General features: G+C 41.7%; 1 protein-coding gene across 3 annotated transcripts in view; it reads right to left on the bottom strand.

Annotated features, from left to right (window-relative positions):
• Tnrc6b (trinucleotide repeat containing adaptor 6B) overlaps positions 1 to 14,117 on the bottom strand; it is a 221,872-nt gene that overhangs the window by 168,102 nt on the left and 39,653 nt on the right. For all 3 annotated transcript variants that reach the window (XM_055603110.1, XM_055603107.1, XM_055603109.1), the window contains exons 2-3: positions 11,030 to 11,104; positions 1,664 to 1,752 (exon numbers count right to left, since the gene is read on the bottom strand). In XM_055603110.1, the coding sequence (XP_055459085.1) occupies positions 1,664 to 1,708 (45 nt within the window). In that variant the 5' untranslated portion in view covers positions 1,709 to 1,752; positions 11,030 to 11,104. The remainder of the gene's footprint in view (positions 1 to 1,663; positions 1,753 to 11,029; positions 11,105 to 14,117) is intronic.

Below are 14,117 nucleotides of genomic sequence, written 5' to 3'. Positions count from 1 at the left end.
CTGGGTGGTTAGGCTGGTCTTAAACACTCACATCTCGCTCCTCCCAGGGAACAGCTGTGGATGGCTGCCCAGTTCAGAGAACAGGTCCACATGTGGCCTTTGAGGAGCACAGTCTCTACACTCCTCTTTAGTCTGCTATCACACCGGGCCACCTGGGCATCTGATAGTTCCTGGAACAGACTAGAGGCCTCTATAGCCCTTTCTTCTGTCTAGAACACTATTCTCCTCACTTTTCACGTAGCTGGCCTCCTGGTCCTTTTTAGCTAAGATTTGTCTCAGAGGCCTTCCTCCACAGTCTAAGCTCTTCTTCCTCATCGCCTTTTAATCTATGCTTTATTTTTCATTCTTCACAGTACTTACAGTAGTGTATAATTAATCTTTATATTTATTTGTCTCTCTTTAAAATGTGGCCATCTTGAGAATAACCACTCTCTGTTATATCATCTTATAACAAAAATGTTTAAGAATTATTTATTGAGGGTAAGAAAGATGGCTCAGAGGCTAAGAGCACTCACTGCTCTTGCTGAGGACTCAGGACTGGCTCCCAGAACCCACATGGTAGTGTACAACCATCCATAATTCCAGTTCCCAGAAGTCCTATCCACTCTTCTTACCTGCTTCTGTACCAGGTACACTAGTGGTGCACATGTGTACATGCAGGTAAAACATTACAAAAACTATTATTGAAAAAAGAAATACTTAGCTCACAACCACATTTTACAGAAAATGTTCCACTTATCCTCAAAGCCTGCTTTCTATTCACAGATATTCATAAATTAACATAAAGTCTTATATTAACCAAAATTCATGACAAAGATTTTATACAAAAATGTAAGACAGGGAGGTAAAAAAAATTTTTTTAAATTAAAAAGACTGATATGATGAAGTTAAAATCAATCCAAATTTTCTTTTTGTTTGTTGCATGGACTTGTTATATATTCTATTCACTGGATAGATTGCTATTCACTGGAGAGCCCAGGCTGGCCTTAAACTCAAGGCAATCCTCCTGTCTCATCATCCCAAATAGATTAAAAGCATGTGTCACTGTGCCCAGCTGTGTTCTCTCATTTTTAGTCTAACTGATTTTGAACTAATATAGTAACTAAAACACAAGAAAGCCAATGTTTCCTTCCATCCCACAAAACAAAATTTTTATATACTTCTTATAAACTTCTGGTTTGTATAAATTTTCACAAGTATATACAACTTTCATTTATATAATTTCCAATGCAATACTAGTATTCTAAGAATAAATAACAACCATTGCCTAGTCTTAGGAAGCTGAGGCTTTAGGATCACAAATTCAAGGCTTGCTAGGCTTCCAACTAAGTCCATTGACAGCCTCGGTGACTTAGCCTGACCCTGTCTCAGAATAAAAATTTTAAAAGAGACAGGAGTATAGCTCAGAATTAGAGCACTTGCCTAGCATGAGCCAGGCTTTGGGTTTAATCCAGGGTAACACTACACACAAACACACACACCACACACTCAACTTAGTAAAATTTACATCATCATGTCGCATAATGAAGAAGTAAACTGAGAAGAAGGAGCTCATTAATCTAATTTCTAAATTCACCTACAACAGAACACCCGCTCAGCCCATCTCTCACCAATGCTGCTCAGTCTCTCCCGCAGCTGTTCCTCCGTTGAGTCATGTACTGACCTGGGAGCTGCTTTCTTCCTCTACTTCTCCCTCATTGGTTTGCATGGGAACAGACTGTGCAAAACTCTGCAGACGCTCACAAACACTGCCTGGAAAGTAAACAGAAAACATGCGTAAGGACTTCAAGGCAAAAGTTTGCTTTTCCAAATACAAAGACAAAAATCTGTCACGGGCTATTCATAGACTAATACAATAAAAGCAGCACTATTTCCTCTAATAATAAGACTGAGACCCGTGCCACTGCAGACCACCCAGATCAATTCCCGGAACCCACATGCTTTCCCCCAAAAGTCGTCTTCTGGCCTCCACATACAAATCATGTGGTATGTGCATACAATCAATCAATAAATGTAAAAAAAAAATTTAAAGACTATGCATCAAGAAGTCTGTTAAAATGCCATACATTACGAAGGCTGAGGGACTGTTTCTGACATGAACTCAGTGGCTGGCTCTTTGACCTACTCTCCCCCCCCCCCCTCGCCGAGGGAGAAGCAGCCTTGCTAGGCCACAGAGGAGGACAATGCAGCCAGTCCTGATGAGACCTGATAAACTAGGGTCAGATGGAAGGGGAGGAGGACCACCCCTACCAGAGGACTTAGAGAGGGGCAGGGAGGAGATGAGGAAGGGAGGGTGGGATTGGGAGGGAATGAGGGAGGGGGCTACAGCTGGGATACAAAGTAAATAACCTGTGATTAATATAAAAAAATAAAAATTATTAAAAAAAAAAAAGAAGGCTGGAGGTGCAAGACATGGTGGTGTACACCTTTAATCCCAGCATTTGGAAGGCAGAGACAGGTGGATTTAGATGAGTTTAAAGCAAGCCTAGTTTATGCAGTGAGTTCCAGGCCAGCTAGTGCTATGTAGAGAACACTTGTCTGGTATGCAAAATTTGCCCTGGGTTTCATGACCAGCACTGAAAAAACAAAACCAAACATAGTGTTAAACTTTCAAACTCAGACTCTTTAATGTTTTACTTATCTACTTTCATGTGCATGAGTGTTTTGTGTTTTGCCTGCATGCATGTCTATGTACTGCATGTGTACCTAGTGTCTTCCAAGCCCAGAAGAGGGTGTGAGTTATTTATGAACATTATGAACTGTTATGCATGTGCTGGGTTCCCTGTATGAGCAGTAAGGGATCATAACTACTAAGTCATTTGCTCAAGCCCTTCAAAGCTTTTTTTTTTTTTTTTAATTTTTGCAATTTTCTTCAAAACTCTCTATCATTCATCCTGGCTCCATTTCTCCTCTTAAAAAGTCTTTTTTTTTTTTCTAAACCTAGATTTCCCAAATGAAAGAATAAATGCAATCTCTGTTTTAAAATACAGCTTATATTATATTTTAATGACTAATAATTAGTCAACCCAACTGAAAGGAACCACTGTGGGTGACCATCACAATGTATACTATAAGTAACCAAAACAGTGACCACCACAACTGATGAACACGGCAATGTGATCATGGCTGACCACATCACTGATCAACACAGTGATCATCACAGTGAACGCTACCACTGACCACCACAGTTATGACAGTGACCACACCAATCATCACCACATGACCAGGTAACCGTAACGGTGAACACTACATAAGGCCACCACAGTGACCACACAATAGTTACTATCATGGCTGACTATCTTAATTAGGCTTTTATTTGGCAGTTTTCCCCCCGAGACAGGGTTTCCCTGTGTAGCCTTGGCTGTCCTAATCACCACTTCTTCAGGTACAGATATTCTATTGTACCCTTTTTGGATTCTCCTACTTTGTCCACTTTTTTTTTTTTCTAAACCTCTTGTTGTAGCCTAATTTGTTTGTCTCTAGCAGTTAGCCCTTCTCTGTCAGTCACTGCTCCTACCTTTCTTTTTTTTTTTAAGATTTTTTTTTTTTAATACAGGATTCTGCCTGTAAGCCATCAAGTGGTTTACTGGGAATTGAACTCAGGGCCTTTGGAAGAGCAGCTAGCGCTCTTAACCTCTGAGCCATCTCTCCAGGCCCCTGCTCCTGCCTTTCAATGACTCCTCTTCCCTGTCCCCAGAAACGAACACTCACCTGTCTTCTGCCCTACCTACTACCTCCTACCTTCAAGGCTTTAACCCCAACTTCTGCCTCTATACTCACTTCTTAATCCCTTATCTCTTCACAAGCTCTTGCCCATTCCTCACAGCCCAATTAAGTCTTGTCTTGTTAGAGTAGAAATGTTTAAAGCAGACAAAGAAAGGACACTGAACTACCCAGCAGCTGGCAACAGCAGGCTACCTTACTATTCCTAAGCATGAATGGGCACAGAGCAGAGGCAAACCTGCAGAGATGGCTGTAGCTTTAGCCACAGAATCAAACACTAATGCTTATTATGTGTGACCTTGAGGAAATTACTGCTCTTCTCAGGCTTGTGTCCCTAAGGAAACTTGGAGAGAATCATTTTTCTGAGGATCAGTGACAAGACATTTGCACTTGGCACATAATGTTGATGGCCTACTCAGAAAGCCCCTCTACTCTGAATTTCTACTTTGCTATCGGCTCACACTCACAGTCATCTCTTGGCCCTTTCCCTGTGACTGTGCACCTGGAGAAGGTGGCTTTCACCTTCACTTCTAGCTGCTCTCTGCCCTAGAGCAGGCACAGCAGCTTGCCTGAGATCAGAAAGCCAAGTGATGGTGTACTCATCACCTTTCTTTTCAAGATGCTCAAGAAGCAGGCACTCTCCTTGGTTCTTCATAAATATGGGACCATCTTCACAATTCCTCACAAAAGGCAAAGTCAACCAAGTCCTTTTTTCTTTAAAACTATGTAGCTGAGGCTGATCTTGAACTCCTGATCCTCTTGCCTTCATCTCCCAAATGCTGGGACTACAGACATAGACCTACACGCTGACCAAGTCTGCAGAGTTCTGAGGTCTAGTGCTTAGAAATTCACTGCTTTGTATATAGTTTAGTAACAGAGCATCGCCATGGTCCCTTTATAAAACCCTCTTTTATCGCATTCTCCATTAGGATAAAGGCAGTGACATTTCTGTGCCTCAACAACACCAACCTCTGGTGTACTGAACTAAAATATTTATTATTATTATTATTATTATTATTATTATTATTATTATTATTATTGTCTGGTGTCCTCAGGGGTCAGGAGAGGGCATCAGGTCCACTGGGACTGGAGTTACAGATGCTTATAAATGGTCACCTGAGTACTGAGAATCAAACCTGGGTCCTCTGCAAAAACAACAAATGTTATTAACCACTGAGCCAAGTTCCCAGCCCTGAGACTAAAATCTTGATAAAAGGACATAAAGTAAAATTTTAGAGCATTTTACGTTTGGGATTTTTAAGGCTTCTGTTGCAAGCTGGGCAAGTGAGAGATAAAATGTTTTCTTGTACATTAGGCCAAGTGAGTGCTTATAGCTGTACACTCGCTTCTAGCTACTGAGCCTTATAAACTTATAGGCCACCCAGCATTTTGACCTCAGCAGTGACTGTAGTTATGGCAACTTCGTTGTTAGGTAAGTGGCTGTTTCTATAGAGACAAGGTTGCAAGCATTAGGCTCAGAAGCCTTAGCAAAAGCTTAGGGGTTTGCAGGGCTCACCACGAATAAACCACAGCTTGTCACAGTGGTTGGTGGTACCGAAAGCTCATGTACACCAAATGTCAGCTGTGCAGGTAGCCTCAGCATAAATTGACCACTCCGGCCTAGTAAGCAAATGCCAGCTGTGCTAGTCTCAGCAAAGAGAATAGGGCATTAGCAGGCTTGGGTGGCTCCAGGGTACAGGGATTGCTACTTGACCTTGAATTATGCCTGCTCAGCTTTTCCTAAGCCGACATGGCTGAGGCAAAGATTAGATGATGGAGAAGAGACTTCCTTCACATAGAACTTTTAGACATCAGAGAGTGGGGCAGTTATTAGCTGCCTATAAGCTACAAGACAGCGGAACTTCAAACAACACATGCTTTACAAAGCAGCAAAGTTCTAGGTTTAATTGTTTGTGCTAGACATATGTAGGTGTTTCAAAGAGAAAATGGAAATTAGGAGGTTTCTAACTGTACCTAGTGTGAGAAAGAAAGGAAGGGTCTGGGCATACCCTGGCAGACCCAGACCTTCTGGTTAAAGCCAGGGCACTGAGAGACGAAAGGGCATGCTGAAGAAAGAAAGCTCCTCCCCCAACATTACTGATGCTTCTTTCCTCACAATACAGTATCAATATTTTAATATTAGGATGTAAATCCCTGACTCATGCAGTCAGGGTGAACTGCTTATCTGATTAGTGTGTCTAGAAGAAACTCAACCTGGACTTCCACAATCTGGTCCCTCTGCCGCTCCTTTACCTCACAGATGCCCATTCTGTTCTGTTGCCCACTCTTCTAGAAGGCAGACTAGCGCTGCCATCTCAATACACCTGTCAGATCTAGAGTTCAGAGTAAGAGGCCTACTTGCCCTCAGATATAAGCCAGCTCTCTAAAGCCAACTGTACTCATAATGGAAGGGAAATGTTAATCCCTACTTGTCTCATTCCTTTGTCCTATGCCTCTGTTAGTTCAGGACCTGGTAGGGAGAGTATTATTTATTGGGTCCTCTTCCCCACAATTGGCACTGGCCGCAAACCTTTATTTTCCAAACTCTTCACTAACCTCGTTTCTCCCCACACACGTCCTTTTCTGCAAGTCACTCAGGTAAACTTCCCTATTCTCGACACATAACATGCTAATACCTCTCTGTACATCCCCTGGTCATGCCTGCTATATTTTGGATCTTACATGGATCCAAGTGTCCACGCAATAAGAGCATGGTCCCCAGAGACTGACTTGGAAGGTGTTCGGACCTAGAAATCTTTGGGTCTTTAAGAACATGCTCGTGGAGTGGAATGAGGGATGCTGGTCTCTTCCTTCTTTTATTAACACAAGTAACAGTTCTGTTAAGATACGTGCCATTGCCACAACATACTGCCTCACTCAGGAGTCATAGGCTCACACCTTAAAAACCATGCATCAAAACAATCTTTTTCTTTGTATGTTAATTACCTTGTGTATTTGTATGGTGACCAAAGCTAACATAATACCCAATTAGAAACCCCTTGTATTTATCCACACCCTTTCTTTCCAACATCCATTTAATTTCTAAACTCTTTACTGATTTTCCTTTAGTATACCTACTTAATGTAAATCACCTGTAACTTGTTTTCCTCTTTGCCCTTTATTTTCACCCAAGTTTTGTTGTTCCTTTGGAATTAATCTTAGGAGTTTTAAAATGTGTTTCCGTTAATCAACTGTGATTGTGCACACCTTTGATCCCAGTGTTCAGTAGGCAGAGGCAAAGAAACTGCTGTAATTTCCAGGCTAGCCTGGTCTACACAGCTAGTTCCAGGGCACCCAGGGCTACACAGGATGAGACCCTGCCCCCAAAACCAAAACCAAAGAAAAAAACAAAACAAAGTTATTTTCTTTTCAGTTTTGACAGGCTCAAAAGTAAAGTGTGTGCTTCGTTGTCCCTAGTCGCTGGTGTCACCCCCCAGACCCCAAACAAACACCACCCCTAAAATACCTGTACACTGGGCTGGAGAAATGGCTCGTACTTCTCTTGTAGAGAACCTGAGTTTGACTCCCAGTCCAGGAACTGGGTGGCTCACAACCACCTATAGTGAAACTGCAGGCAATTCTACACTTCTGGCTTCTGAGAGCACCTATACTCACACGCACATGCCCACACACTGGCACACACACGTACTCTTCATTAAAAATAAATCTTTAGAAAAAACTATCTGCAAACTTTGATGACATTCTTGCTTCAGGATGTGCCTTAAGGACCATTTTTAAGGATCCATGTCAGTTTTACTGTCATTTTGACAAAAAAGAGTAAAACAGGCAATACTTAAGTACACAGTGAACTAAAGGTGTCATTTGAGGACCTACTGAGGGGTGTGTGAGATGTTAGTGCTAGAAAAGCGATAAAAAAAAAAAGCCGATATAAAAATTCATTGGAAGGGGTAGCCAGAGGTAGTAAAGCTGTCCTGAGCCGTGTATGTTTGTTCCACTGGTTTCCGCAGAACATTCCACCATTGTATCATACATAAACGATGGATAGTCTTGACCTGGCACTGTGCTCAGCACTCAGAGGACAACTTAGTAACTGTTAATTACCAGATGAGTAGCATCATACACATTCTGTGAATGTCTTCTAGAAAAATAGCAAAGATGAGCCTGGCAGTGATGGCTCACACCTTTAATCCCAGTATTCCGAAGGCAGAAACAGGCAGACCTCTGAGTTCAAGGCCAGCCTGGTCTGCAGAGTGAGTTTCAGGATAACCTAGGCTACACAGAGATACCCTGTCTCGAAAAACAAAAACAAAACAAACAAAAACAACAAGAAAAGGCAAATATGCTGGAGTTTTCAAAGCCTTCTAGGCTCCAGCCCTTGCTTTTTCCAGCCTTACCTACTCGCTTGCTTTGTTCCAGGCATACTGCACTCTCTTCCTGCTTCACTAATATGCTAGACTGGTTCAGGCTTCCATGTTTCTGTTAATATTCTTCCCTCTGTCTCTCTCTCTCATGGTGCCACCAAGGAACATGCTACTTATCACTCAAAGGTCAGCTTGTGCAAAGTATTTCCCAATCCATCTCCAGGCAGAGGAGATTGTGTCCTCAGTGGGGTCTGTCTGAATTCTATTATGAATCTTTAACACCTTTCTAGATTTATTTGCTCACAGAGATTGTCTATGTAACAAGGATGTTCCTGAACCCTCAATATCAGATATTAGATCCTGCTAATCTCTGTATTCAGTGTACCTGAAACTGTGTGCCTGAAACCAGGCACACTGGTGTACATCTTTAATCCCAGCACTCAGGAGGCAGAGGCAGGCAGATCTCTGAATTCAAGGCCAGCCTGGTCTATAGAGAGTGGTCCAGGACAACCAGGGCTATACAGAGAAACTCCATCTTGAAAAACAAACAAAGTAAAACACTAGAAAATAACAACAAACAGTAAACCTGCCATTTGACAAGTATTCATTGAGTTTCTATGTAGAAATAACCATATTAAGCAACTGAAGTGCTTTTATTTAAAATGAGATATATGGGACTAGAAATAGAGTCTAGCAGTTAAGACCATCCATGTGGTGACTCACAACCAGTTGTAACTAGTTCCAGGAAAACAGAGGCCTTCTTCTGGGCCTTGTAGACACAAGGCACACACATGACAGATTTGCTCGCAAGACACCCTTACACACAGAATAAAAATCAAGTTTAAATTATTATTTCCTACCTTGATGTAGCAAGACACCTGCAGATGATGATAACACATTGTAGGTTTTAAAAAGCTAAATGGATGTCGGGCACAGTGCGGCACGCCTGAAATCCCAGCACTCGGGGAGGCAGAGGCAGGCAGATCTCTGTGAGTTCACGGCCAACCTGGTCTACAAAGCAAGTCCAGGACAGCAAGGCTACACAAAGAAACCCTGTCTCCAAACAAACAAAAGCTAAATGAGAGCTGCAGAAATGGCTCAGAGGTTAGGAGTGCACACTGCTCTTGCAGAAGACACAAGTTCCCACTCCTACGTGCAGCTCACGAGTACTAAAAACTCCAGCACCTGCCTCAGACCTCTCAGAGTGCCTGCACCCACCCGACATGTCCCTCCCACACATAATTAAAGATGAAAACGAATCTAAAAAGAAAATGCTAGAAAGATTTCCATGTTTTCACTATTACAATGAGAACTGTTTGAGCAAACAGGTTGGCTAACCTGACTTAAACATACAATGTATATATATGTCAAAACAACACACATACCCTCTTAAGTGTGTATGGGTTTTCCATTTTTATATATGTTTTAAAATTTCTTCAAAGTTTTTAAGAAGTCTCAAAGAGTTTAAGGACAAATCTGGAGGTGCTAGAAAAACATTAGCATAAAACAATGGATGATCACTAATGCAATAACAGCAGGGATTTTTCAATTTGGATGAGGAAGATCCTGCAGAGGAACCAGGAGAAAGGACCCCAGGAGAGGTAAAGCAGCAGTGTGTCTCCTCCCTCTTCTAAAGGAAAAAGAAGCAACCAAAACACAAAACCACAAACCACTGTATATCTAGGGTACAAAAAAGGTCTTTCAGAAAAACAGAGCAAAATTGGTGGTACAGAGCTTATCTAGCATGGGCAAAGCCTTGAATTTGATGCCAGCACCACCAAATAAGAGAACGCAAGACTTAAAGAGAGGGATTCTCTACTTAAAAAAAAAAAAATACAGACTCAATGACTGAAATTAAGTTTTGAAGGGGTCTATAGGCCTCAAGATTCCCTTGGAGCAGATTCAGCAGAGACTGTGAAATCTCTCAGAAAGCAAATATGGGCTAGAGCAGTAAGAACTGCCTACTTAAATCTGCAATTGCTTAATCCTAATGACTTCTCACGCTAGGATGAGGCATCAAATAGCAGCAGCAACATGAATGCCAGTGCTTTCTGTGAGTGTGTGTGTGTGTGGTGTTGGGGACTGAACTCGGGCATTGAGCATTATAGGCAAGCACTCTACAATTGAGCTATATTCCCACTCTGAATAGCAATGTATTTTACTGGAAACAACTAAAACTATAATACAAAAACTGGTATCATAGCCACAGTCTGCCTTTCTGAAAGAATACAGAAAAACTGGGGCTGCAGAGGTGGCTTAGTAGTAGCAGCATTTGTTGCTCTTACAGAGGTCATACGTTCAGTTCTTAGCATCCACATGGCAGTACTAACTATCTGTAACTCCAGTTCCAGAAGATTCGATACTCTCCATAGGCACTACATGCATGCAGACATATATGCAGGTAAAAACACCCATATACATGAAATAAAAATGAATTACCAGATGTGGTAGTACATGTCTTTAATCCGAGCACTTGAGAGGCAGAGGTAGATGGATCTTTGTGAGTCTGAGGCCAGTCCAGTCTACATAGCTGAGTTCCAGGACAGCCAGGGTTATGTAGAGACCTTGTCTCAAAGAAACAACAAACAAACAAATATTTTTTCAAAAGAAGTGAAATCCTGAATTATATAATTTCTTATTTAAAAAAAATACTTGTTTATTTATTTATCTATATAAGTGTTTGCCTACATGTTCATCTGTGAACCACATGTGTGTCTGGTGCCAGAGGAGATCAGAAGAGGGTATCAGGTCCTCTTTACCTAGAGTTACAGACTGTTGTGAGCCACTACATGGGTGCAAGGAATTGAAGCCAGGTCCTCTGGAAGAGCAGCCAGTACTCTTCATCAGTGAACCATCTCTCCAGCCCCTACATAAATCTCTCTCGCTCTCTTTTTTTTTAAAGAAATGTAAGAAAGAAGCCTTCCCATAAACTTTCCTTCTTTTTAAAATGAAGACTCGTGATTTACTGCGGATGATAAACTTACCACTGACAGTATCCTGGGGCAACACAAGCCCGAGACGATCAGTCTAGGTTACATTCAGTGCAAAATGCCAAAACCCTGAAAAGAAAAAAAAAAAAAAGTCACAGTGAGCCATACAAACAATGTAAAGGACGTCACATTGTAAAGGACGCTCCTAAAGGAGCGTCAGAGTAGGCAGTGTCATCTGAATGCACTCTTTCATTTAGAGTTTGTAGACTAGTGGCCTCACTCTGCAAACATATTCCTCAAGGGTTCATTTAAAGAAAGACGAAATGTGAATAAAATGCATATATGATGCAAGGTGCCAAATACCCATTTACTAAAGGCCAGGTTGTAACAGAGAGTGTGGAGTAAGGCTTGAAAGGAAGCTCCCTGGTGCAGCACTTGCCGAATGTGTGAGGCCATGGAGTCCATCCTAGCAACACGTGAAAATGGAATTGCTTCCGAAATGATATTAAAACCTGTATTCAATCTTTACTACTTTCTTTACTACTTTCTTTTACAACAAACTGATTTTTTAATTATTATTATTGCGTGCATGGTGTATCTGAGTCAATGAGTAAAAGCAACATATAGAGGTTAAGAAGACAACTTTCAAACAACAGCTCTCTCCTTCCACATTGATGTGGGTTTCAGATTAAACTCAGGTTGTTATGTGCTCACATAACATAACCCTTATGTGCTGAGCATCTCACTGACCACAGTATCTCCCCACACAAACCATGACATGGACCAGCATGGCGGTAACCAGCAGCCCTCTAATTGATCTTAAGGCCTTTCCTCTCAACAAGAGGAAAAGTCACTCCTGGTACCCGAAACTTTGCCACCTACTGACAGCTAGGGAGGTCATGGATCTTGGAGGAGAACCTACGACCACCACTTTACTAAACCAGCAATCCCTAACTACGTTCTAAATATCTGTCTTTACACCCAAAAGTAAGCGTACCTCTCACCCCTCATCAAAGAAACTTCTCTTTGCAACTTTATAATGGAGACCATTATAAAAACCACAACGAATCAAAATACAGAGAACAGGAGAACATGCGACACCCATTCCCAACTGAAATAGCCAGAACACAATTCTTGTACCTAAGGCTCGGGGATCATTTTGGAAGAGAGGCCAGAAAGATTAACTGCTTCTCCTAAAACTTTAGAAAGACTACACCCCTTAGGTCTCATGAACATGGCTGCCTAAACACAGATCTGCACAATGACATCAGCAATGGTCATACTAACAGGGAATGGGGAAGGCTTGTGGAGCCTCAACCTAGACCAAGAGCTATGGGCAGCTGAGGAATGCTGAGTGGGAGAAGTGATCTTCCCTAGGAAGGCCCCATACAATACCAGTGGACAGCCCTGAGAACATACACACATTATATGGACTGAGCAGTTGTATTTTATGTATTTACAAATACACACAAATAACAATAGTTTAAGACAAAGCCTCCATGAATTTAAGAAAGAATGGTGTGGGGGAGATATATGTAGAAGAGATTGAAGGAAAAAGAAAAGGAGGGAAATGATACAATTATATTGTAATTTCAAAAAAAATAAAGATTATTTTAAAGAGATAATATTTTGCTATGTAGCGCAGGTTGGCTAAGAATTTTAAATCCTCTTGCTTCAGTCTCCCAACTGCTAAGATTACAGGCATGCTACAATGTACAAACAAATCTTTACTATTTCCTATTTTATTTTGTTCTATCTACCTCAAAAATACCAAACTGCACTTTCACCATCTGAATGTCTCATAATCACTTCAGACTAAACTTGATCCAAACTTTAACTTCACCCTGCCTAGACTGCTTCTCTGTATTCCCCAAGGCCCAGATCAGATTCTAAGTTCACTTCTCACCTTCGTCAAGCTCCTCACACAAGCCTAACATTAAGTGCTAGCATTTACCCATTCAAAATTTGCATCTCAGATCCACTCATAATTCATTTTCACTGATATTACCACGTCTCCTTCAAAGGTTCTGTTCCACTCTTGCTCCTTCCTAATCCACTGCCAAATAATGGTTGCCATAATCTCTTCAGTTCACTACCAGCAGCTAGTAAGTACATATGTGAGTTTATTTTCTGATGACAAGTCTCTCTCCTGCTTGGGATGCATCTACTGTGTGTGTAGAGACAGCAAAACAAGTACCAGTCCAGGCTGTCAGAAAACTGTCTCTGTCTGGAAGTACCCACTTTGTTTCACAACTGACCTGTGCTCTGTGAGAGGGCACGCCATTCTCTGTGGCTATGCACTGTAAGGGATAGTTTTAGGTCCCCAGTATGTCACAATAACTGAAGTGGTACTTTACTGAATGACCATATCTGCCATCACCTCTGTTTACTGCACCTAACACTGTTCCAATCACTCTACTCTGTGCTGCAAACAGAATTAGGACTGTCTCAATTACTCCCTCATCCTTCTACTACAACACATTGTTACAACAATCTCAAAAGCATGTGACCTTTGTGTATGTTGTGGCTTAAACCGATTAAGTACCCACTGCCTTCAGTGCAGATTTAAAAGAAGAACTCTGCAGACCCATTCTCCTCCACTGTGCATTCAGACTCGGACCTGGTCTCTTCGTCCACCACAGCTGCTCTAATTTCTGCTGAAGGCCCTCAGCTGATTCCCTTCTATTCCTCAACCTCTGGTGTCCTCTTCAGGAACTTTCCTGGTCTCTCCTCTGAGATATACCATGTTATACTGGTAATGTACATGGGTCTGTCTTCCATACACAACATGAGCTCCCTGAGAGCAAAAATTAAGACTTACACATTTTTTAATTTGGTAAGATGTCCAACAAATATGCTGAAGTGAACCCCAACTGCATCACAGGAACTTAACACATAATGCTGGCAGTTCCCCATTAAATGGCGTGGGCAAAGTTAAAGGAGCTTGCTGCACCTTCGAGACTGATCTGGGCCTCCTGGAAGACTCAGGGCTATGCAACTGCATGTGAGTCTTGGCACATGAGAGAATGGTCAGATTCTTCAGTCTGTCACCAGCCTCCGATTCTCAAGAGAACGGTCTAATCTTAGTGCTCTATTCTGATTAGTTTCTCCTTAGACTGAACCATGACTTGTTTCCAGAGCT

Source organism: Psammomys obesus, unplaced genomic scaffold (assembly GCF_907164565.1).
Source record: "Psammomys obesus unplaced genomic scaffold, mPsaObe1.curated_primary_1811, whole genome shotgun sequence".
NCBI lineage: Eukaryota > Metazoa > Chordata > Mammalia > Rodentia > Muridae > Psammomys > Psammomys obesus.
The sequence above is the reverse complement of the archived record's forward strand: the minus strand, read 5'-3'. Positions and strand labels throughout refer to the sequence as shown.